The sequence below is a fragment of the Micropterus salmoides genome, unplaced genomic scaffold (genome assembly GCF_014851395.1).
Source record: "Micropterus salmoides isolate LMB-PRFRI ecotype aquatic unplaced genomic scaffold, ASM1485139v1 Ms_hic_scaffold_10, whole genome shotgun sequence".
Taxonomy (NCBI): Eukaryota; Metazoa; Chordata; class Actinopteri; order Centrarchiformes; family Centrarchidae; genus Micropterus; species Micropterus salmoides.
Genome location: NW_024040041.1, coordinates 8,099,071 through 8,121,998, shown reverse-complemented (window position 1 = coordinate 8,121,998; position 22,928 = coordinate 8,099,071). Strand labels below are relative to the sequence as shown.

At 42.2% G+C, this 22,928-nt stretch overlaps 2 protein-coding genes across 4 annotated transcripts; both read left to right on the top strand.

Moving 5' to 3' along the window:
* Positions 1 to 5,188: 5,188 nt before the first annotated feature.
* On the top strand, positions 5,189 to 20,087 carry hook2 (hook microtubule-tethering protein 2). 2 transcript variants are annotated; one of them, XM_038693915.1, is made up of 23 exons: positions 5,190 to 5,382; positions 6,292 to 6,374; positions 6,963 to 7,035; positions 7,188 to 7,238; positions 7,341 to 7,473; positions 7,821 to 7,888; positions 8,215 to 8,280; positions 8,447 to 8,527; positions 10,259 to 10,425; positions 10,515 to 10,655; positions 11,956 to 12,157; positions 12,320 to 12,430; positions 14,483 to 14,570; positions 14,825 to 14,891; positions 15,262 to 15,399; positions 16,099 to 16,186; positions 16,705 to 16,710; positions 16,883 to 16,917; positions 17,010 to 17,092; positions 17,189 to 17,292; positions 17,654 to 17,761; positions 17,852 to 17,923; positions 18,179 to 20,087. In XM_038693915.1, exons 1-23 carry the CDS (start codon positions 5,338 to 5,340, stop codon positions 18,305 to 18,307), a joined length of 2,139 nt encoding a protein of 712 aa, XP_038549843.1. In that variant the 5' UTR covers positions 5,190 to 5,337; the 3' UTR covers positions 18,308 to 20,087. The 2 variants fall into 2 exon arrangements, with proteins under 2 accessions (XP_038549850.1, XP_038549843.1); XM_038693922.1 differs by lacking the exon at positions 16,705 to 16,710 and having other exon boundaries at positions 5,189 to 5,382.
* Positions 20,088 to 20,954: 867 nt separating this feature from the next.
* trir (telomerase RNA component interacting RNase) lies at positions 20,955 to 22,845 on the top strand. 2 transcript variants are annotated; one of them, XM_038693958.1, is made up of 3 exons: positions 20,955 to 21,838; positions 22,202 to 22,273; positions 22,361 to 22,845. In XM_038693958.1, the coding sequence occupies exons 1-3, from the start codon at positions 21,521 to 21,523 to the stop codon at positions 22,466 to 22,468; spliced, it is 498 nt and encodes a 165-aa protein (XP_038549886.1). In that variant the 5' UTR covers positions 20,955 to 21,520; the 3' UTR covers positions 22,469 to 22,845. The 2 variants fall into 2 exon arrangements, with proteins under 2 accessions (XP_038549886.1, XP_038549895.1); XM_038693967.1 differs by having other exon boundaries at positions 20,957 to 21,820.
* The last annotated feature ends 83 nt before the right edge of the window (positions 22,846 to 22,928 follow it).

Below are 22,928 nucleotides of genomic sequence, written 5' to 3'. Positions count from 1 at the left end.
AAGAATTCTACTTTAGTAATCACCTGACTTTTACCTCTATGTCACCGTGGGGTACACATTTGTGGCTTTGAGTGAAATGTCTTAACAACTATTGAATGGATTGCCATTAAATTTTATTCAGATAATTCATGTTCCCCACAGGATGAACTTGAAAATTGTCCAGTACTTTATACACTAAGGACATTCCCATCAGCCTCATCTGTACTTTGTCTTTAGTGCTAATTAACAATTTTTAGCATGCTAACACACTAAACTAAGAAGTTAATAAGCTACACATTACACATGCTTAGCATTATCATGTTAGCATTGTCATTGTGAGCTTGTTAGCATGCTGAAGTTAACATTAGCTCCAAGCACTGCTGTGCCTAAGTACAACCTCACAGAGTCTTGTTGTAAAATAGCTATGACCATGGTCAACATACTGTGTTTTATGCATTAAATGTGTCCCAGGATTGTTAGTAATCTGTGTAGGAATCTACTCTGACAGTATTGAAAAAGTGACCATATAATCTTTTTTATAGCCAGTCCATCTCATCATACTAGTATCATATTGTGTGTAACAGGCACAGTGCTTGTTGCTTCTGGGCAGGTCAAAATGCATACTGTGTGCGAGCCCAATGTCAGCGAGATATCCAAGTAACTGCATCCTCCAGAGTCCCAAAAGTCTCATTGAATACACCTCAGTATTTCTATATTTAGATGCACAAGCTTCATGCCAAACTGTGTCAACAAAAAGCAATGAAACTACTGTTGCTGTGTGTCGGTTTTCACAAAGTTTAATAATTTGTATCATGTTTCAGGTGCACTTTTGCATGACCTAAGTAGATATTCTGCCAACTTAGAACCAATAGCACAGACGAGTCTCACGTTGCCCAGAGGAGCAGTGCACCTGATATACTCAAGGGGATTGGCCCTAATCACAAGGATGCATGGAGGGACTCTCCCTGAGAAAAGGTGCTTGTTACCAGCCCACTGTGACTCACTCACGCTGGCCATGTGCTGCCTGTTTGTATGTGTGTGGGAGAGGGAAAAGGGAAAGCAAGAGACAGGGACTTATCGAAAACACGCACAAGAAGTAAACCAAGCAGAGCACACCTGTTTTTCAGAGACATGACAATGATGGATTGTGTTGGTGCCTGCTACCACATTGCAGCTGATCCCTCCTCCTACTCCTCCTCCTCCTCCTTCTCCTTGGCCTCTGGGTTGATGTTACAGTGGGGTCAAGCCTGAAAAGAACAGAATGGGGTTTGAATGCTGCAGTTTCTGCTGTTTCCATGAGTCATGTTAAGATTCAGATCAATAAATATGAGGGTCTGTTACACAATGTGAGTAAAACTTTGCTGTTTCTAAGTGGCACAGACACAACAAGCACTGAGTCACCAGAGAGGAGCTGAACTAACTGGCTGTGTATTCTCTCATGTCGGAGAAATGTGTTCAACATGTGCTGTACACTGTAATTCAACTGAGATTTCAGAACTGGTTTTTAAAGGCAGACACCCTTTCTGTGGATCAACGACCTGTCTGCATGTATTCAGAATGGACACTCCTTTTCAGGTTCCAGAAGTGAGTTTATTATTGACAACATGCCCCTGCAAAAGACATAAATCTGTGGTCAGAGAGTGAGGGAGGGATATGGCAGTGAGGGCCAGAAATATTTTTCCCGCTTCTGTTACATGTCTTGACAGCACGTACCTATATAGGTGACCTCATGTCTGGAAAGGGGCTTTCTTATCAGACTCATGGGTGTTTTTCTCTTACAGCCCCACGCCCTCTTTTTTTTTATTTGTGGCCTGTCCATCTCTGTTCCGTGGTTTTGTTGTTTTCCTTTCCCTGTAACACCTGGGAAAGCTGCAGGGGAAATAAACTGCTGCCAGCATTCCAACACCATCCAGCTCCAAATGCCTGGGCACCGCCACACATCATTGTCATTCTTTCATTTAAAGGTGCAGCATTTCTTTGTCTCTCCATACCACATCATTCAATTCAAAATGTAGGCATGTGGGGACCTTTGTAGGCATGAGGTTTTCACAATTTGTTGCTGACTTGCATGGCTGAGTTATAACCTGGAAATGAGAACATGCGGGACAAAAGTAAGGTCCATGTGCAGATATCCATCCAGACATGTTTTAGGACATATATAAAAACTCTGGATTGAATAAATAATAATAATAATACTTTGTGTCTGGTATGGTTTTTCAACAAAAGATCAAATTACAAATTCTGAAAGGACCTGAAAAGTTATTATAAGTGACGGTATGATAAGTGATAAGTGATCCTATATGAACACACTTTTTTCTGACAAAGATAGAACAGTTTTAGTTGTTTCAAATGAAAGATGTTCAGTTTTTCTCTGCACGCTATTCATGGTTTGAAGTGGGTGGGGCTCTGTTGGAAAAGGTGTTGTCAGATTTGAAGATTTGAATTAGAAGTGATGACAGTTGGTGGGTTGTTGGTTGTGGTTATTGTCAATCAAATCTAATTGAACCACACCCACACTGTCCTAGTAGAACAAATAAATTCAGTTTTTTTAGTTAAAATCTTGCCTACAATGTAATTTTGATGTTGCTAATTTAGCCATGAATATTTAATGAGAAATACTCTGATTTGAAGCCCAATTTTTAGGGGCTTTGAAATAATATCTACTCCTCCCTCACTGAGAAAACCTATGAATATGCAAATGTTTTTCACATCAGTAGTTGAACATCTAGACACAAGATATTTCACAGAAAAATCCATTCTCAGCGTATGCGCACTGGAGGCTTTCGAGTTTCCACATCACACTTGTTGCATTCTGGACCCTGACATGGTCATGGTCATATAATCATACACACACATGTTAAACTGAGATGAACACAGAGAAATGTTTCCCCTTCAGCTGAATAATGTGAAAACAGCCTTCTAGTGTCAAACTCTGCGCATATATCACTCTGCACTGTCAAGGTCAAATATCCAAGTGATGGAAGAATGAGAAAAACACATTTTTGAGTGGAGAGGGACTAAAAGCAAAGATGTGAAACATGCAGTTTTTGTCTACTATTTAGAAGAATTTTTCAAAACCATGTATCCTTGTGGGATGTAGACTGCCATAGATAGTTTGCTCTTTGCACTTAAAGTATGAAAAAGGGAACTATTCCCTTTTTTTTTACAAACAAGAAAACCACAAGCTTTAAAAAAAAGAATAATTACTCAATCTTAGCTGCCGGCCCTCCCACCTCCACCCTTCTAGTTCCCCCTAGAGGGATACAAGTGCGTCAGTGTGGTGTTGGAAAAGAGGAGAAGTAAAGCCTTTTGACTTTCAGGAAGGAAACACATCTGGGGAATAAGGAAAGAGAGAACGGGTGAAAAGAGGAATTAGCGTAGAGGAAGAGGAGCTGGCCAAAAATAGTCAGCCTCCGCTCGAGCTTTGCCTCGCCAGAGCCCTACCACTCCTCCTTCCACTCAAGGATTAGTCAGCCCTGACCTATCCCGCTTAGCCCCCTACCCCCCTCCTCGAGTCATGAACCTTACTTCCTCCCAGCCGTCTTAATCCAGGTTACTCAATTTGAGACCCCCCCATCCACCTTTTTATCTCCTGAAGCAAACATATACACAACTGCCCTCATAGGACTGGAGATATTGATTTTACCTCACTTAAAAAGTGTTTCCACTATGTGGGCCTTAACAGAACATTATTGACATATACAGACAGATAATTACTTAATGTTATGTTATGTTATGTTATGTAAAATACATAATTAAAGTTCAATAGGCTGTAGTCATCTAAGAGATAACAGTTGTCGGAGTGTGATTGAGATATGAGTTATAATAACAGCCAGTGGACGGGAATGGGTAAACATGAGCATTCCTTTGGCTAGGAAACCATCTTGAAAAACAGGAACTCTGGCCACACAAATATGGTGAAGCCAGATGTAAAGTGGTGCTGTGATTGGATGGGAAGGGCCAGAAGAAAAGTAGATATTTCATCGTATGCAGGTGTTCAACAAGCACAGTGGACTTGGGACACAGTCACTGGGTTTTCCAGAGCAAACAGGAAGCAGTGGGCAGTGTTTAACTCTGATTGGCCGCAGTAATAGACAGGGAGATATGCAGATTTATAAGGAAAGGGAGTACGTGTGTGACAGCATGTTGATAATATGAGAGAGAGGCTTCTGGCAGAAACCTGCCAAAAATTTTCTAAGCTGTACATCACAAACCAGTGTGAACTGGTCAGTACGTTCCCCCACTGGAGGCCTTTTGATAATGCTCAAGACCGTCTGGTAGACCATATATTACAAGAAAACAGACATTGCATCACAGGAGGTGTCACTTAATGAATTAATACAATTCCAATGAAGTAAAGAATTCATTTATTTTATTCCTGAGGTTTTAAAGCTCACATTTTGGCTATACTCAGAGTACACGTCTTACTAGAAAGATTATACAAACCACCTGTCATGGGCAGTGTAAACTTTTATGCTGTTTTCTACAGCTGTTTGTTAACTAGAGCCATCCAGTGGTGCTTTAAGGAACTTTGAATAGGCCTATAACAAAGCAAAAAGAAAACAATGGGTCCTTCACTGTTGGGATTTTCTTCCTTAAATAAGAAAAAGCGTTTTTTTTAAGACATAACACGTTTTTGATCGAAACACAAAACACATTCCTAGTAGGATTTTCAAGTGTTTCCCACTAGTTTTGATATATAGTCACTTTGTCTTGTCTTAAATAGAAACAAGGTGCTCTATCTGCTGGTTGCCAATGTTTTGTGGGTTGTTTTGATGTATTAGTGGGATTAAAAATATGTTTTGGATTGATCTTGGCTATTTTTATGTTTTTTGATAGCTCTTGGGTTGTTTAAGGTGCCATTTAGTTTGTTTTTAGGATAAAATCTTGTACATGTTGTATTAGAAATATTACTCCTGATTTCAGATTTGCATTTCTCTTTAATTCTGATTGTGTGGGATTTTTTGTGTTATCTATTTTGTTTGTCTATAACTGTTAACTCATTATTATTGCTGCCCATCTTAGCCAGAGATGTCTCATCTATCAATAAGGTTTTCCTGGTTAAATAACATGTAAATAAATGTATTAAAGGTATGAATTATTTTTTAAGAGAGCTTGAAAAGCCAGTGGTCTATAATTATCAACATTATTATCATTCACCATGGAGATGCTCTTAATACGGAAGCTCGCTTGGATAACAGGCGCTGAAACGCGAAGTGGGTAGGAGCGAGCAGCAGGAGGCCATGGCAGGACAATGACTGACGTGGAAAGTGTCGGGAGTGAGTAACAAACTTCGGAGGAAAACAAGTCTTGAGAGCAACATACACCGCTCCTCTGTGTTACACGGGCCACAGCAACATGAGTCTGGACAAAGCAGAGCTGTGTGATTCACTTTTAACCTGGGTAAGTTTCAAATGAGTGAGATTTACTAGCCAGGCTAACCGCCGGCTAACAGGTGACAGCAGGTGTTTGCAAAGTAAGAGACAAAAATAACGTTACTTGTTAAAGTAAAGGCCTCGCAAAATTGATAAATTGCTACTTTCATGAAGTAGGTGGACGTGTGAGCAGTTGGCAGGTATGAAATATGGCTGTTTGGAAGCTAACGGTCGCTAGCTAGCCGAGCTAACTAGCTGGTAAACACATTGGAAGTTTGCTCTGGTTCGTCTGCTTTACCTTGTTATCTGCACCCATCTTACTGCCTGCGGTGTCAGCAGACTACCAGAAAAACAAACCCAAACAGCTTAACATAAGCTGAGAGACTTATGCAGTAATGTTAGGCTATCTAACATAGTATCTTCTCAAACCAAGGAAAATCCACCTGTTTGGCACTTTTCCACACAGAGGCAAGTGTAGGACTAAACTAAGACACCAACTTAAATGAACAGCTTGACAAGTAGGACTTGAATCCCCAATAACAGCTGTCATTTCAGTGGTGTTTACGAAGATTGAATGGGTTTAGACAAAGATTTTTACCTGCATTATTTTGCCAGGTATCGGCCTAGTAATTCGCATCAGCCAGAGCAAATGAAACAAGAGCTTGCAGATTCGTCTGGTGTTATTTACTACGCATTTTAGCTGCTTTTTTTCCAAAGTGTGTTCTTTGCCAAGAAAGTATTATTATTTTACTTAAGGAGAGCTTTTACACACATGTAAAAAAAAATTAAAATAAACATGAGTAACATTCATAAACTTGCATTGTATCAATCTGGGTCACTTTAAAAGTAAAATACGTCTGTGTGCATGAAATGTTTAAGCTTTTTTTTAAAGGTTACTTTTCTACAAATGACTAATTATTAATGTCTTCATTCTCAGTTACAGACATTTCAGGTGCCATCATGCAACAGCAAGTACGACCTGACAAGTGGAGTGGCCATTGCACATGTGCTGCACAGAATGTAAGGGCACACTGTTTATTATGTGTTTTAATTATGTAGTAAGTGCACAACATGAACAGGAAGCAGCTAACTAAAAATCATTCAGAGCCACCTCAGAGATTTGCTTATCAGAGTGATTTGCACGTTATTGCCTTTTGAATTGTAGGTTGCTAAAAAGTCCATTATCTATTCAAAATATAAACCAAAAGAAAAGGCTGGATTTGTGAGGTCATCTTTTTTTTTTTTTTTATTATTATTATTTTTTTTTTTTCTCAGTGAGTTTGCTCAGCTGTTTTGATTAAATCAATCTGTCCAGGCCTAGTGACCTTTGTAGCTTAAGGAGCGGTATTTGTGTTTTCCGTGTACCCACACCCCCACTGATAAATGGACAACACAACTATCTTTTATTTTAAGGTCATTTGAACAACTTCTTAAGCGTTACTCCCACGTGTGACACGTGACTTTAATGAACCGTTCTTCTCAAATGTCATTGGGCTCAGCAGAACAGAAGCACGGGGCCTCATTGCCCTGTGGCCCTACTGTGAATCTTGATGTCCAGAGATGTGTCATCCTTGTCGTCTCTGAGTTCTCTTGTACTCTCATTAACAGAGACCCCTCCTGGTTTAATGAGACATGGCTAGGCAGGATCAAGGAGGAGAGCGGGGAGAACTGGCGCCTCAAGGTAATTTGAGAAACAGTAGGATATGACAGCATACCCTATGGTGCCCTAGAATAACCAAGATATCTAGAGGTTTTTTTCCCCCTTCTTTTTTCCGTGATTAAAATGAGGATCTAGACTTTAACTCTGATTTGTTATGTGTGTTTGTTTTTCAGGTCAGCAACTTGAAAAAGATTCTTAAGAGCATGCTGGAGTATTATCACGATGTAAGAATATTTTATTATTTTTACTAACTTTGCCACTTCTAGTGCACTACAAAATTTGCTCAAGGCTCAATCCTAATGTCTCACCTTACTTTCCATGAACAGGTGCTCGGTCACCAGGTGTCAGATGAGCACTTGCCAGACGTGAACCTTATAGGAGAGATGGGAGATGTCACTGAACTGGGCAAGCTGGTACAGCTCGTATTGGGCTGTGCTATCAGTTGTGAGAAGAAACAAGGTACACTCACTGTGTGCTGTAAAAAGGAGAGAAGAATAGAATGAAAATCAAGTAGATGCAGCCATCTGTGAAAATAACACACAGGATTAACTCAGTCAAATCACATGGTTCTTGATTAGTCACGGTCTGATCATCACATGTTGATAACTGACCACACTAAAGACCATTATACAAATAATACAGTTCAGAAGAAACACTGATTTGTTATTTAAATATTCGCTTTATGAGGACGGGGGTTCTGAATATACTGATTTATGCAGTGCTGGCTTGATTTTTACGAGAGTATTTCTGTTAATCTGCATTTGGCTGCACCTTCACTGCTCTCTGTTTTCTTCTCATAAACGCAGAGCAAATCCAGCAGATAATGACACTTGAGGAATCTGTCCAGCACGTCGTGATGACAGCCATTCAGGAGGTGAGTGAGCCTCTCGCTTATCCTACCGGTACTCTCTACTTTGCGTTAATCCCAGCGCTTAGTCATGGTTAATTCACAATCAAAGAAATCCGAATAAGGATAAGACTGAACAGAGTGCCAGAAACTCTGCTCTGAAATATTTTAAGAATATGTTTTAGTGTTTCATTGGCACACATAGGAGTGGAAAAGCATTTAACGTGAGGATGAAAACCTCTTCCAGAAAATTTATTTGGAAAAGCTAATAAACCTGATTTTGGGGACAAATTCTTGTATTTTTAATTCATAATTTGAGTTTTTCATTGACTGTTTTGTCTTTTTTCTTTCAGCTCTTGTCAAAGGAGCCTTCTTCTGAACCAGGAACCCCTGAGACCTATGGGGACTTTGACTACCAGGTGAAACCTGCAACACTTTCATTCTCCCCTCTGTGTACTTCACTCAGCAGATCTGTTACATCCTTCTTTTGTGTTTTCCCTCACCCTTTTATTAATGTTTACTTCCTCCTACTGTGACTAGTATGACATCCCTTGCCTCTGTGTTCTGTTGGTTTTATGCTTGCAGTCCAGGAAGTATTATTTTCTAAGTGAGGAGGCAGATGAGAAGGAGGACCTGAGCCAGCGCTGTCGAGACCTGGAACATCAGGTTGGTAATCCAAATGGGGTCTACGCCTTCCTTGGCAAACATTTCTTGAACCCTTAAAGTTACAAAAATTTACCAAAATTACTCTTCTTGTTTTGTAGATGTAACAAACACTGTCAGTGCTAAACTCTGTGTCAGCTACTGTGATTGCTTCACAATAAAAGCCACCCTGTTGGAACTATTTTAATGTGAAGCAACAGCAGTAAGAAATGTTGGTTAGCATTAGCAATAACTAAATATAGCTCTGATATGGTGTTCGTATAGCGAACAGTCAACAGCGAGACTGATATCAATGATGAATTGAAAATGTTAACAGTAACACTGGCTTACATGCTGCATTATTTCCTGTGAATCCCTTGAGTGTAGGTAGGCAGTTTGACTAAGAATGAAAACGAGACTGGAAGTAAATACATTGGATGGCTGTTGCTGAAACCATGCTGACCATAACTGGTGTCAAATACTCCTTTTGATTCAATGAAAATCTTAAGAATCATAACTTTAAGATGGCACACTGGACTTTGTTTTTTATCTTCAGTTTGCCGTCGGCATTACCTCAAAAAGCAAACCAATTTGTTGTTTTGAAGTAATATTAGACCATTCTGCCTTTCCAGTACCTGACATTCAGATTCTTTGAGGCCTAGTTTTGCTGCAGCATGTTGTTGAATATGTGTGCCTGCTGCTTTTGTGCTCTGGCCCTTATTGATTAGTTCGCCTGAGACTGTGTTTGTGTTCCCGTGGCTTGTTTTTGCACCACCGACTGAGAGGGCACTAATTTAGTATTTTTTTTAAAGATACATTTTAGTCAATAGTTGCGTAACATCAAGATAAAACTGACACATTGCCTTGGGATGGAGCAGTAGCCAACAATAATTTGTACTGCTCTCAGCCCACATGTTTGTTTACTTATTTAGCCCACGCGTTAGGGATTAGTCATTTGTGTTGTTTTGAAAGCTATTTACTGTCCCTGGTCCTGTGCTAAAGCATGCAATCTGTCCTTAAAGTTCAGTGTAGCTGTATTCAAACTGGAAAGATGTCCAGCAGGTAAGTTTATACCCCCCACCCCCCTTTTTTGGAATGCCAGCTTGTCTAACTATAACATCAGCTCAGCCTGACTCGTTCTGTGAGCATATTGTTGCAAATCTAAACTGCAGTCTCGCTTTCACTTCATCGGCCCGCAGCTTCAACATTTCTCCTCCATGAACTATAACCGTATAACCATTATTATAAATGGTCCTCAATGAACGTTCTATATATTTATCTATGTATATTGTGGTAATCTGGCTGTGACCCTGAGGGTAATGCTAACAACTTCAATGTTGAGAAAGTCCCATCTGCTCGAGCCCATTGCACATCAGCTGATCTAATTTTTGACGACTGAGCATGTGAAACAAGAACAAAGCATGTTTTCAAGGTCCTCTAAGCATGAAAAGCGGTGAGTTTGTTGCTGTGTATCTGCGTTTCTCTCCTGTGAATCTGTCGTGTGCCAGTACTCTGACTGCCTCAAGTTTATTTTCTGTGTTCTTGATGTGTTATTCTTTAAATCAGCTTTGAGGACTTTTCTGATGCATCTTCTGTTCTGTCTTTTCTCTTTTTCCCTCCTTTTGCACAGCTGTTTTGTCACTTGGTGCATCTTCATCACTTCTCTCTCTCTCAGCACTCCATTATTTAATCTCCCAGCCTTGACACCTCTTTTTTTACATTGTTTGTGCTCTGTTCCTCTCTCTTCCCCCACAGTTGTCAGTGGCTATGGAGGAGAAGTTGTCCCTACAGGCAGAGACAAGGTCCCTGAAGGAGAGGCTGAGCCACTGCGACTCTCTGGACGCTTCCACCACTGTCATCACTGGAAAAAAGCTGCTGCTGCTGCAGAGTCAGATGGAGCAGCTGCAGGAGGAGAACTACAGGTACAAGCAGTACACACAATTCAGCATTCATCTCACAATTCAGTCTACTCAGTTACACAAACACTGCTCTTGTGTCATGTAAATCTCAGACTGGAGAACAGCAGAGATGACATGCGCGTGCGGGGGGAGATACTGGAGCGTGAGATGGCCGATCTGCATCAACGTAACGAAGAGCTGACCAGCCTGGCGCAGGAGGCCCAGGCGCTCAAGGATGAGATGGATATTCTCAGGTGAGATCAGCATTAGTGTTCTTACAAACCCCTGCCCACTCGTGATGAATTTGTCATGGAAGCCAAAACAGCGCAGCTAACTTAAGTTTGTACTCAGCAGAAACTGCAGAAAGTCACGCTTGGTGGGCGTTTAATCACATGGACACTGAGGGTTTTGTGTTCTCGGCTTTCCAATGGAGCATTTAAGATTGTGCTATGTCAAATTAGGGAAGAATAACTATAGTGAGGGCTTTTGAAATATAATTAATTCAGAAATGAATTGTACAAATATTTTCTTAATGTGAAACATATTGTAAATATTGACTGAAAATTATTGTTGAGCCAATAGTTGGTCAACTTGTTGAATTGTTGTGAAGAAGACCAAAATGCCTATTATATATCTTCAATCAACCAGTAGAGCACCATTTAAAAGTCTTGTGTTGCTGTGTATTCCCATCAACAAATCCCACAAAAAGACCAAAATCAACAATACACTGATCCCTCTCACAAATATTGTCTTTGTCCATCCATCCATCATCAACCGCTTATCCTGCATACCAGGTCGCGTGAAGTATCGTCTTGGTACTATAGCTTATTCCTCTGTGCCTTAGAGCTCCATTGTTGTAAAAAAAAAAAAAAACTATTAAAAACACACCAGTGAGCCACACTGTTGCACTGGGCCAGATGTTCCTTTATTACCATGAACATAGGCACTGTAGTTCATTTTGAGTTAGTCCTGCATGTGTAGCGTTTGTGTCGTAAATGCTCACTGGCGCATATCTTTGCGCTGAAAGTCCCTAATAAATGAATTTCCTCCAGTTGGATTAACGTTTGCTAAAATCTACAGTCCCAGCTGTTTAAGGAAATTACTGAACCTTTTTAAAATCAAACTAGATATCAGTAACCCATTTTTACATTACAGTTTTACATCTTCAGTAGAAATGGATGGGCTTGGAGCGGAGAGACACAGAGAGGGAACGTTGAATGTATTCAAAGACAAACTAACACATTGTTGGTTTTGATCTTTTCAAGGGATTTATTGACATCACAAATGTAGAGTATCAGCAGCCTTTTCCTTTAAACAGTAGTTCATCTATTATCAATTTACACTCACAGAAACAACTCCCACACTGCCCACACACAGACGTCCATTCAGCTCCTCTCTCTGACATCTGTGAAAATATGAATTTCATGCATTGACACTGGCTTGCGTCAGAGTTTTCAGTAGTTAAGTACATATCCACACGGATGCATTGTGTTTTAACTAAAAGTCATATTTCTGTGCTCAACGCCTCCCACACTGTCCTCTCCTCCCCCACAGGCACTCCTCTGACCGGGTGAACCAGCTTGAAGTACTAGTGGAGACGTACAAGAGGAAGCTGGAGGATCTGGGAGACCTGCGCAGGCAGGTGCGCCTCCTGGAGGAGCGCAATACTGTGTACATGCAGCGTACCTGCGAGCTGGAGGAGGAGCTCCGGAGGGCCAACGCCGTCCGCAATCAGCTGGACACTTACAAAAGACAGGCAAGCAGTGGGTTGAAAGGAGGAGGGAGAGTGATACTTGTTCCTGTGTTGACGTCTAAGTGATGTTAAACACAGTCTGGCTTGTGCACGTGTTTGAAACCTTGCAGTTTTTATACAGAGCTCTGGCCAACACAGACTGTTGCTATGCTCTCTGACTTGCAGGCTCACGAGCTTCACACCAAGCACTCGGCAGAGGCCATGAAAGCTGAGAAATGGCAGTTTGAGTACAAGAACCTTCACGACAAGCATGACGCACTGCTGAAGGAGAAAGAAGTGAGTCGGGGAACATTGTCAGGAAATAAAAGTTCAGTTGTGGCGGGGAAAGAATGAGCACATGCCACTTTAAAAAAGTACATTTTCTGTGCTGTTTTATTGGTGTGTAGCATCTGTTTGTGGTGTCTCTTTCTGATATCATGGTCACACACTAAAGCCCTGTCATAATTCTAGACAAGATTTCAGTGATGGCAGTCCTGTGTGCATCAACATTTGCTGTGATTATTACAGGACGCACATCGCTGCAGTAAGAATTGTTGCCAGGCAAATATTGTACTTTTCTTCAGTGGACTCCCACATCCTGTGTCAATTCTAGCTCCTTCTGCAATCTGACAGGAGTGACTACTGTCCTTGGTTACTTGGTGGGAGTTATTAAGAAATACACTGCTCAAAAAAATAAAGGGAACACTAAAATAACACATCCTAGATCTGAATGAATGAAATAATCTCATTAAATACTCCTTTCTTACATAGTTGAATGTGCTGACAACACAATCGCATAAAAATTATCAATGGAAATGAAATTTATCAACCCATGGAGGTCTGGATTTGGAGTCACACTCAAAATTCAAGTGGAAAACCTCAGTATTGTGTGTGACCTCCACGTGCCTGTATGACCTCCCTACAACGCCTGGGCAACCGCACCAGCATATGGTCTCACAAGGGGTCTGAGGATCTCATCTCGGTACCTAATGGCAGTCAGGCTACCTCTGGCGAGCACAAGGAGGGCTGTGCGGCCCCCCAAAGAAATGCCACCCCACACCATTACTGACCCACCGCCAAACCAGTCATGCTGGAGGATGTTGCAGGCAGCAGAACGTTCTCCACGGCGTCTCCAGACTCTGTCACATCTGTCACATGTGCTCAGTGTGAACCTGCTTTCATCTGTGAAGAGCACAGGGCGCCAGTGGCGAATTTGCCAACCTTGGTGTTCTCTGGTAAATGCCAAACGTCCTGCACGGTGTTGGGCTGTAAGCACAACCCCCACCTGTGGACGTCGGGCCCTCATACCACCATCATGGAGTCTGTTTCTTCCTCCTGGTAGCGCCTCCATGCTCTGGACACCACGCTGACAGACACAGCAAACCTTCTTGCCACAGCTCGCATTGATGTGCCATCCTGGATGAGCTGCACTACCTGAGCCACTTGTGTGGGTTGTAGACTCCGTCTCATGCTACCACTAGAGTGAAAGCACCGCCAGCATTCAAAAGTGACCAAAACATCAGCCAGGAAGCATAGGAACTGAGAAGTGGTCTGTGGTCACCACCTGCAGAACCACTCCTTTATTGGGGGTGTCTTGCTAATTGCCTATAATTTCCACCTGTTGTCTTTTCCATTTGCACAACAGCATGTGAAATTGATTGTCAGTCAGTGTTGCTTCCTAAGTGGACAGTTTGATTTTTTTTTTTTTTTTTTGAGCAGTGTACATACTGTACTGACATGAAATGTGCATTTACTTCTATTTTCTAAATTAGTGTGTGTGAAAACTTTTCACTCCCTGGGGTTTGAGGGTCAGCAGGTTAAATCCCCAATCACTTCCCTTGGCCCAAATGTAAAATCACATTTAGTCCATTTCCATGTGCATTCCACAGCTGGTCTAACAAAACTTAATGGAGCATGACTTTGTTTATTTTATTCAATGTATGTCCAATAAGGTACTCGTTTGTCATACAGTGAAAAGATTCCTACAGAGATAGACTTTTTTTTTTCACCTTGGTGGACGTACTTTGACAGGGAGCAATTGCCTGCAAGGATTACATTGCAGCCCTGTCTAGCTGTTGCTGACTGCAGCACGCTCACTCAGTACTGGGCAAATTTTAAAAATGTTGTCTCAATTAGTCACAGACACAAAAACATGGGAAAATAAGCTCCAGGTTGCAAAATACCAAGTTACCCTTTTCACTATTAAGCATTCGGTCATCCAGTTGCCGAGCTTGCTTTGTTTTATTTAGAATTTTCTTTTCCACAATGGTCAAAAATGCCCCCCCCCCCCCAAAAAAAGCAGTCTGAATTTAACTTGAAGTCTGTGTTACACTTTTGTTTTGTTTTTAGCGTCTGATCTCGGAAAGAGACACACTCCGGGAGACAAATGATGAGCTTAGGTGTGCACAAGTCCAACAGAGGTGTCTTAGTGGAGGTGGTAAGTTGTAACTGCACTCGATTTAGAAACAAATAACTAAACAGCAAGATGGTAAAAAAATCAAAAAGAATTCCACTACTTCTGCTTACCAGCATTTTAAAGGACCATTATCCAAATTTTTGAGGTAGTATGTATTTAATAAACATTGTACAGAGATAGATATTTTTATTTTTTATTTTTGTCCAATTAAAACAAAAATAAGCTAATCGGGCTACCAGCTGACACTTAATCCCTCTCTTTCTCTCTCTCTGCAGGAGACTTGTGTGACAATGGTGTCACAGTAGGAAACCTCGCTGCAGAGATCATGCCTACTGAGATCAAGTATGTCTATTATGGTGTGTGTGTGTAAAAGTGTGGTGTGGGGGTTAAAATGTATGTAGCAACCAAATTTAAGCATAACTGATGAGATTTTCTTTCTAAACCTGTAACAGACATGCAGTGGTGTAGCCCACTTGTGCCCTATATTAATCTTCTATAGTCAGAGGCGCTTGGTGCCCGAAATAGCGACACATGTCAGTGCTGCACTTTTGGCCAGGGCGTTGTCAGATAGAAGGCTTGGCCAACTCGCCAGACCTTTTTGTTTGACTCTGCCACTCTCTGACCCAGTTCATCTGTCCTCCACTTCTTTCTTTTCCCTCTTTCCTTCTCTTCCGATCCCCCTCCTCCACTCCTCGTTCTTTTCCTTCGTCAGGGAGACAGTGGTGCGTCTACAGAGTGAAAACAAAATGTTGTGTGTCCAGGAGGAGACTTACAGGCAGAAACTGGTGGAGGTGCAGGCCGAGCTGGAGGAGGCGCAGCGCAGCAAGAACACCCTGGAAACTCAGAACAGGTAGAGGTGTGTGGATGTGGGTGTGTGTGTGTGTGGGGGTGTGTGTGTGTGTGTGTGTGCGCACTTAACACTACTGAACAAGAAGTTGGACTTGTTAAGTAATCATTTGACTTCTAGGCCACCATATTGTGTGTTCCTGGCCGTTAGGCTGGTTGCTTGGCTGATGGTAGGAGTGATATCTGCCTAAATGTCAACTCACCCTCTGGACTGTGTGCACAACTGAGCTGTGTGGGCAGGGCTGGAGGACAGACAGCAAAAAGCCAGATTGTCCCTTGACTGTGTGTGTATGTGTTCGTTTACATGCCTGTGGGCATGTGGGCATGTGGGTGGACTGTGTGTGTGTGTGTGTGTGTGTGTGTGTGTGTGTCCATGCAACACCAGGCCCAGGGTGTAGGAAGCATCCTCAGCAACAGTAACAGGAGGAGAGGAGTGGTTTGAGCACACTCGATAGAGCAAAGCATTGAATGGCCAGGCAGCACACTTGGTGGAATGGATGAACACTCGCTGCAGCAGATGCACAGAGATGATACAAGCATCTTCCACCCACAGTAGCAACTTAATAACCTTGTGTTTCATCTTCACCATGTGCCTCCCTGGTGTTTGTCACTCGCTCAACCTTTTCATTGTCTCCACCGTCTCTTGTTTTGTTTTTTTTCCCCTCTTTCTGTTCTTAACCTTTTCTTTTCATCCCTTCCCAAGATTAAACCAGCAGCAGATCTCAGAGCTGCGTTCTCAGGTGGAAGAGCTCCAGAAGGCGCTGCAGGAGCAGGACAGCAAGACTGAGGATGTGAGTGGAGAGACCTCTTCCTTCTACTCTGCCCACTTTTATTAAAACTCATCACAGACCATAGTCTTCTGCAATCCAGTCAACGGAGTATTATTGACACTGTGTGTGTGTGTGTGTGTCTTGATCAGATGAATATCATTATATTATATTATATTATATGAAGTAGAAAACAGAGCAGATTTATATCTACAGTACTGTGAAACCGGAACGGCCAAGATTGGAATTTCACGTCATTCCCAGAGGTCCAAATAATGTTTGTATAATTGAAGCCATAATGTTTGAGGTAGCACTTCCCCTTGTATGACCGCAAAATGCTGCATAGTACACGGAGTATGTTTGAAAGGTTACTGTTGAAAGCACTTGTCTATCGAGGACTGCAGTGTTTGTTCTCCTACTTTGATACACGCTGTGTGGGAATTTAACCCATGTTTGCTGTGGTGATTCACCGTTAACGCCTGCCCCTCTCTCTGTCTGTCTCTCCCTGCCTGCCCCCAACGATCAACTCTGCCAAAAATCAGGCCATCGTAAGTACGGCCCACCCTCTGTCCAACTGGCCCATGATTGATGTCTTCTTACAGCTTGACTTTTGCAACTTATACTACGTTTGTGTGTGTGTGCGTGTTGCATGTGCCATTTAGGAAAGCTGTGTGTGTGAAGTTTTGAGTTTAATGCGTTTTTCTGCTTTCTTCCTTGAAGTCCTCCTTATTGAAGAAAAAGCTTGAGGAGCATTTGTAAGTACCCCGCTGCTTCTTACAGATTATTCATCCATGTGGGTTTCCAAACAAAAGTGAATTCACGCACTCTTGATATGCAATTATTGCAGGGAGAAGCTCCATGAAGCACACTCAGATCTCCAAAAGAAGAGAGAGGTCATTGATGAGCTAGAGCCCAAAGTGGACAGCAACAGTAAGTCAAGTCATCCTCGCTAGCTCCTTCAGTTTCTGCCTCTTTGAGCACCTGCCAGTGTCTCTTCTCAACACTTTTCTTTTTCTCCCCCTCCAGTGGCAAAGAAGATAGATGAACTCCAGGAGAGCCTGCGGAAGAAGGACGAGGACATGAAGCAGATGGAGGAGCGATACAAGCGCTACGTTGAGAAGGCGAGAACGGTCAGTCTCCCTAAACATATCCTCAGCGTATGGCTCTAAAGTTAAGAAAAGTACAGTATTTTTTTTCACTTGTTAAAAGTTTGTTTACCGGTCTTGAGGAGTATTATTGCGTAGGTGGGGGAGGGGGGAGTTGTATAAAGCCTTTTGTGGCTCTAAAGGGAGCTGTATGAAGTCAGAGAAACTGGCTTTTAACAAAGGGGAAGAATGTGTGGTATAAAAAAAGATGGTATCTCTGGTTGTGCAGCATTGATTTTAATCCCTTTTGTTTTTTTTACTGTCCATTGTGAGTCTGATTTTGACACAGGAGTGCAGTGCTAAGTCAGCGGAGTGCTCTCTTAAGAAATGTCTTTTGTGTGGGCAGGTGATCAAAACCCTGGATCCAATGCAACAGCCGGTGACTGCGACTCCTGACATCCAGGCGCTGAAAAACCAGCTGACAGAGAAGGAGAGGAAAATCCAGCACCTGGAGGTACAAACCTTTTGACATAAAGGGACAAATTAGGTCACTCGAGCTCTTTTAAATCTCACTAATGCATGGTGATCTGTTCCTTCGGCGCAGCATGACTATGAGAAGAGCAGGGCCAGACATGACCAGGAGGAGAAACTCATCATCACGGCATGGTACAACATGGTAAGTGAGCGTGCAAATGCATGAAAACATGAAGCAGACCTGAGGGGACGTCACGGTTTTCATGTGGAAAACATTCATCTAAGTGATTTGCATGATCCTCTGTAGTTGAAAAAATGTCTACCTCATTTTGTTTTATGAGAGGGGGGGGGGGGGGGGTTGAGGCCAAACAAGGATTTTTACTGGACGGAGATGATTTTCTAAGGACACAAGTCCTTTATTCTCTTTCACCCCCACACCTGTCTCTCTCTTTCTCAGGGGATGACGTTGCATCAGAAAGTGTCTGGCGAGCGGCTCGGTCCCTCTAACCAGGCCATGTCCTTCCTCGCCCAGCAGAGGCAGTCCACCAACGCCAGGAGAGGCCTGACACGACACCATCCAAGATAAGACCTCCAGGCAGGAGAACAAACGCGCTGAAAGGAAGTATAGAGAATATAATGTGATCTACACTGGACTTCATCTGGACACCCTATACCTTTTTATGCCTTTTACTGGATCGCTGCACCTCAGAGAGTATTTTTCATGCTGCTACTGCCCCCTGCTGGCTCTTAATGGTACGAGAAAGTTTATTTTCTCTGTGGGGCACCGGAGGAGAGAGGGATACAACTGTGTTTGACTGTGAGTTAACCCCTAGAAACAGAAGTAGGAGTAGGAGAAGTAGGGCCTGAAAAGAGGCTGTCTCACCTTTTAAGGTGACTTTTTTTATTTCCTCTTCAGCCTCTTGTACTCTGCCCTGTTTATGTAAGGTGTGTTTTAAATCTTTTTTTTTTTTTTTTGTCTTTGTATGTTATACAACAGGATGGAATGTGAACTAGTTTTGTTAAGGTTACTGTTCAGATGTGATAGACGAGAGATGAGTTATTAGGGGTATTACAATTACTGCTGTAAGTGCTAAAGGTGGACATAAAGCTACACTGCTTATAGACTGAGAACAGTCAGTCGGTAGTACATCTCTTTGGTTTTCTTCTTTTGTTTTGAACTTTCTCAGCTTTTGTTTTTTGTCTTCTTGATAATGTGTTTTGAAGTGAGTTGAGGATGTTTGTTTTTTAATTTGAAGGACCTCGAAAAAATGTAAAGACGATAAGGGTGTGTTAACGGCTTTAGTCCCAATCCACCCCCCCACCTTGAAGTCACTTGAATAATTTTCTTTAAAAAGTTTCCCAAGATAAAACCAAAGCACTTTCCCAGAAGGGTGTGTTTGTTCAGTGCCTCGCAAAACTAAAAATACGCGCCTCTATGGATGAGATATTCGCAGTGGTAAACCCCTTCTCCCTGTCTCATTGGCACGGATAGATTTTACTAAAAGAAAACGTCACACTCAAACGGCTCATTTTCATATGGTTGGTGATAATTTGACGTGTGGATTATTTTTCTTAATGTTCTCATTTGTTGCCTATGAATTGGATTTGTTTTTTTTGTTTTTTTATTCCCCTCCCTCTTCCCAAAGGTTGAAACAGGGTGTTTGGTTATGGGCTGGACCTCATTGCACTCACCACTTTAGACTCCAAACTGATGTAAATAAAGGCAACTAAAGGCCTCTTAGTTTATCACAGAGAATGGAAAACTAATACACAACGTGATTATATCCATAATGATAAAAACACTAAAAACAATGACTCAGCTAATGGCTGCTTACCGCTGCTAGACCTCAATTACAGTTTAACTGAACTGGAAGGATATGTACTTACCAATATGCTGGAATTCTTTTTTCTTGACCGGAAGTCAGGAGGAGGATCTAAAGGTTGAGCCTGTAATAGATGGTACATTCATCAACACTACGTCTGCCTGTATTCACTCCAGGTTAATTTTTCTTTTCAACAGATGTAGTCATTTTTGTCAGTCTCAAACCAGAGCTACTTTTTTTTATGACTTGTACTTCGTCCCTGTGAGTGTTTGTGCTATGGTCTACGCAGGCCAGAATCCTTCTGTTGTGTGCACATTCTTTTTTTTTCTATTTGAGTTGATATTTATGGTGTTAAATCACTCTTTGCTACACATTTGCATGGCTTGATGGGGTTAACTTTTAGGTTGTCAGTGTTTGTTTATCATATAATGGTCTAGTAGATTATAGCAGAGTGAACTTCACACAGGGATCTGAAGCAAGCTAAAGATTTGTAGTTCTGTCTGTTCTACTTTTGCACTACAAATAAATGAGATCTTAAGATAAGAGGTGGTGTGGTGTTCTCTTTTGCAAAACATTGAAAGTAAACTGAACAACCACTCGACGGTCCACACTGAATAAACCATTTATAAAACACACACACACACACACACACACACACACACAAAAGGATGTGAGAAAGAACACTAACCCGGGTTTTATCACTATGGCCCTTCTTCTGGTTACCCTTTTATTCTGTCATGCTCTAAAGGCCGAACAGATTAGTCAGACTTCTCACATCCTTCATGCAGTGGAGTGAAAGGGTGAAAGCATTGTTTATCTGTCACACCACTTTCAACAAGCATTTCTCAAACACTTGATAACTGGCCTACCTAAATCTAACTGCCAAAAATGAATCGCTAAACAAAATCATGTAAAACAACATGGTAGAGACAAATACTGTGCTTAAAGCCAGGGTAGGCAAAGTATTTCTGATTCTGATGATCCTAGAAATAGATTAGATGAAAGTTTAACTCTCGATTACCTAAAATCCATTGCGATTAATATAATACACCCCTGTATACAAGCCTGCTTTACTACCTTTGTCCAGAACTTGTATTTACAAAGTACCCAGAGAAAAATAAGGGAAAGCGTGTATAGGGAAATAATATATTGATTCCCAAGTAAACATGTGAAATGGGGGTTTTGTTTAGTGATTCATTTTTGGCAGTTAGATTTACTAATAACAGCTAAAGAGGAGCGCTGACTTATAATCTACACTGTATATAAAGTATATGTTTAACATGTTTGGATGTTTCAATCCAAGCACTGCAGGACAGCAACAGTAATTGATATTAGCATGATTTTGGAAGGGGGTATTTTTAAATATCAGTTTCACTTCCGGCACAGCAGGGGGCGCCATAGCCGCCCTGTGACGTCATCAAGAGACATTAAACATGGCCGACAGCGACTGAACTGATCGAAAAGTGTTGGTCAAATCTACGAAGTTCATAGTCTGTGCTGCAGGTATTCGGACTTTATTGTGCAGTTTGACTGTGTTATTATATTTGGACACATCCCACACATGAGTTGGAGGGTGAAGTTGAGTTTGTTCGTCCGTAAAGGCCGCACTAAACCGGGCATTAGCCCGCAGCATTAGCCACGTTAGCAGCCGGACCAGCGCCTGCTTTTGTTTTTGTCGGGGGGTGAAAGCGAAAGGGCTGACATTGTGAAGCGTTTTTAGATTTTTTAGTTCGCCCTTTTCTTTTAAAAAAGAAGTACACGTTTTACTGAACTGGACTGTGTAACGTTAGCTATTCAGTCAGACTGCGGAGCTTTTTGTGTTGTATTGAGGGTGGGGTCCAGCCTGTCGTGCAGCGTGTTGCCCGTGCTATTCATTCAACGCCAACTTCGCAACAAAGCAATACTTTTTAGAAGACGGACACATTGTCACGTTGAGCGGCTGGACTGTACCGGTGTGAACATTACGCCCAGGAATCATGGATTCAAAGCGCTCACACGGCAAACCCCAAACAAGCGGCGGAGGCGGCGGCAGCAGCGGCGACTCCAGCTGCGGCAGCCCCGCGTCCCCCTCCAGCAGCCCCGCGCTAGCATCGAGCAAAACCCCGGTGCCCGGGGGAAACGCGTTCGCTAACGACGGCAGCTTCATGGAGATGTTCAAGAAGAAGATGGAGGAGGAGAAGAGGAAAAAGGAGACGCAGCAAACAGTTGGAGAAGCGAGAGACACCGAGCAAGGACAGACTTCAGTGGAAAAGAAGCCCCCTCCCGTGACGAGCTTTGTAAGGGGTTTGGCAGTTGTAAGATGAGAGAGCAGTAGTTCAACACACATCCAAACTGAAGCACCACTCACTGAGTCTTTTCTTAACTGGCACTTCATTTATTACATCCTGAAATAATGGTCAACATGTCAGTATTATAATTGCCAGTAGCATCTCACACACGTCAGTGTTTTTGATATACATTATTTTGTGAACACGTTGTGGCAATATGTATTATTTGTAGAGAAGTCTAGGCTAGGGATGCTCCTCAGTGATGATGGTTTCACTGGTGGTGCCGCAAGAGTCTAAATGTAGACCTTCTGCTCTGGTGTAGTCTCCTTCATTGGCAGTCCATCTGCAAGGGCTCCTATAACGGTTTCAGTCTTCTATCCCCTAACCCAGGTGGGGAAGCGCAGAGGCGGAGTGTTCCTAAAGACCGGCATGGTTGCAAAGAAGCAGAAACACGACACAGAGGTATGTTGGGTTTTGATGGTGGGGTGTCGGTTTGAATTATGTACTTCTGACTCCACCGTTAACCACGTTGATCCTTCTCTCTTACAGGCTGAACCAGGCAAGAGAGATGCTTGGTCAAAGTACATGGCTGAGGTCAAAAAGTACAAAGCCCATGAGTGTGGTGACGACGATAAGACCAGACCTCTGGTCAAGTAGGCCCCGAAAGGCAAACGTGAAGCGACAATGTTTTGAGGGGAAAACCGTCTGGGAGAAGCTCCGGGAAGGCCGGCTAGTCCTGACCTTCTCACACTGCCAGTTCATGTTACCCTTTCACATCAAGTCTTTCACAAACTGCTGAGATTGACCAACCGGTTTCTCCTTTTGTATTGTTTTTTTTTTGTGTTGCTTGTTATTTGTTGGACTGGTAATTAGATCTGGTGTCAAAAGCTGTTTCAGAAACTTGGCGAACATTATTGATCAGTGTTAAATATTTTCAAATTTGTCATGTCTGGGTTGAGTTAGGGTTCACTGATAATTGAAGTTTGATTTAATAACCAAATGAAGTTGTCAATTAAATCTACACTGCCCATTAATGTGTGGTGCCTTAGTTTTGTTAATTCTGTAACAGATGCTCCCTTAAAACTTGGGTGTTGTATGGAGTCCAGGGGAAACTTGG

Bases quoted from the DNA above. Each gene is read 5' to 3' on its own strand.
- hook2 (XM_038693915.1), top strand. From the start codon at position 5,338: ATGAGTCTGGACAAAGCAGAGCTGTGTGATTCACTTTTAACCTGG. The intron at 7,036-7,187 runs GTAATTTGAGAA...TTTGTTTTTCAG, and splicing joins GGGAGAACTGGCGCCTCAAG to GTCAGCAACTTGAAAAAGAT. The intron at 14,571-14,824 runs GTAAGTTGTAAC...CTCTCTCTGCAG, and splicing joins GAGGTGTCTTAGTGGAGGTG to GAGACTTGTGTGACAATGGT.
- trir (XM_038693958.1), top strand. From the start codon at position 21,521: ATGGATTCAAAGCGCTCACACGGCAAACCCCAAACAAGCGGCGGAGGC. The intron at 21,839-22,201 runs GTAAGATGAGAG...CCCCTAACCCAG, and splicing joins TTGTAAGGGGTTTGGCAGTT to GTGGGGAAGCGCAGAGGCGG. The intron at 22,274-22,360 runs GTATGTTGGGTT...TCTCTCTTACAG, and splicing joins AGCAGAAACACGACACAGAG to GCTGAACCAGGCAAGAGAGA.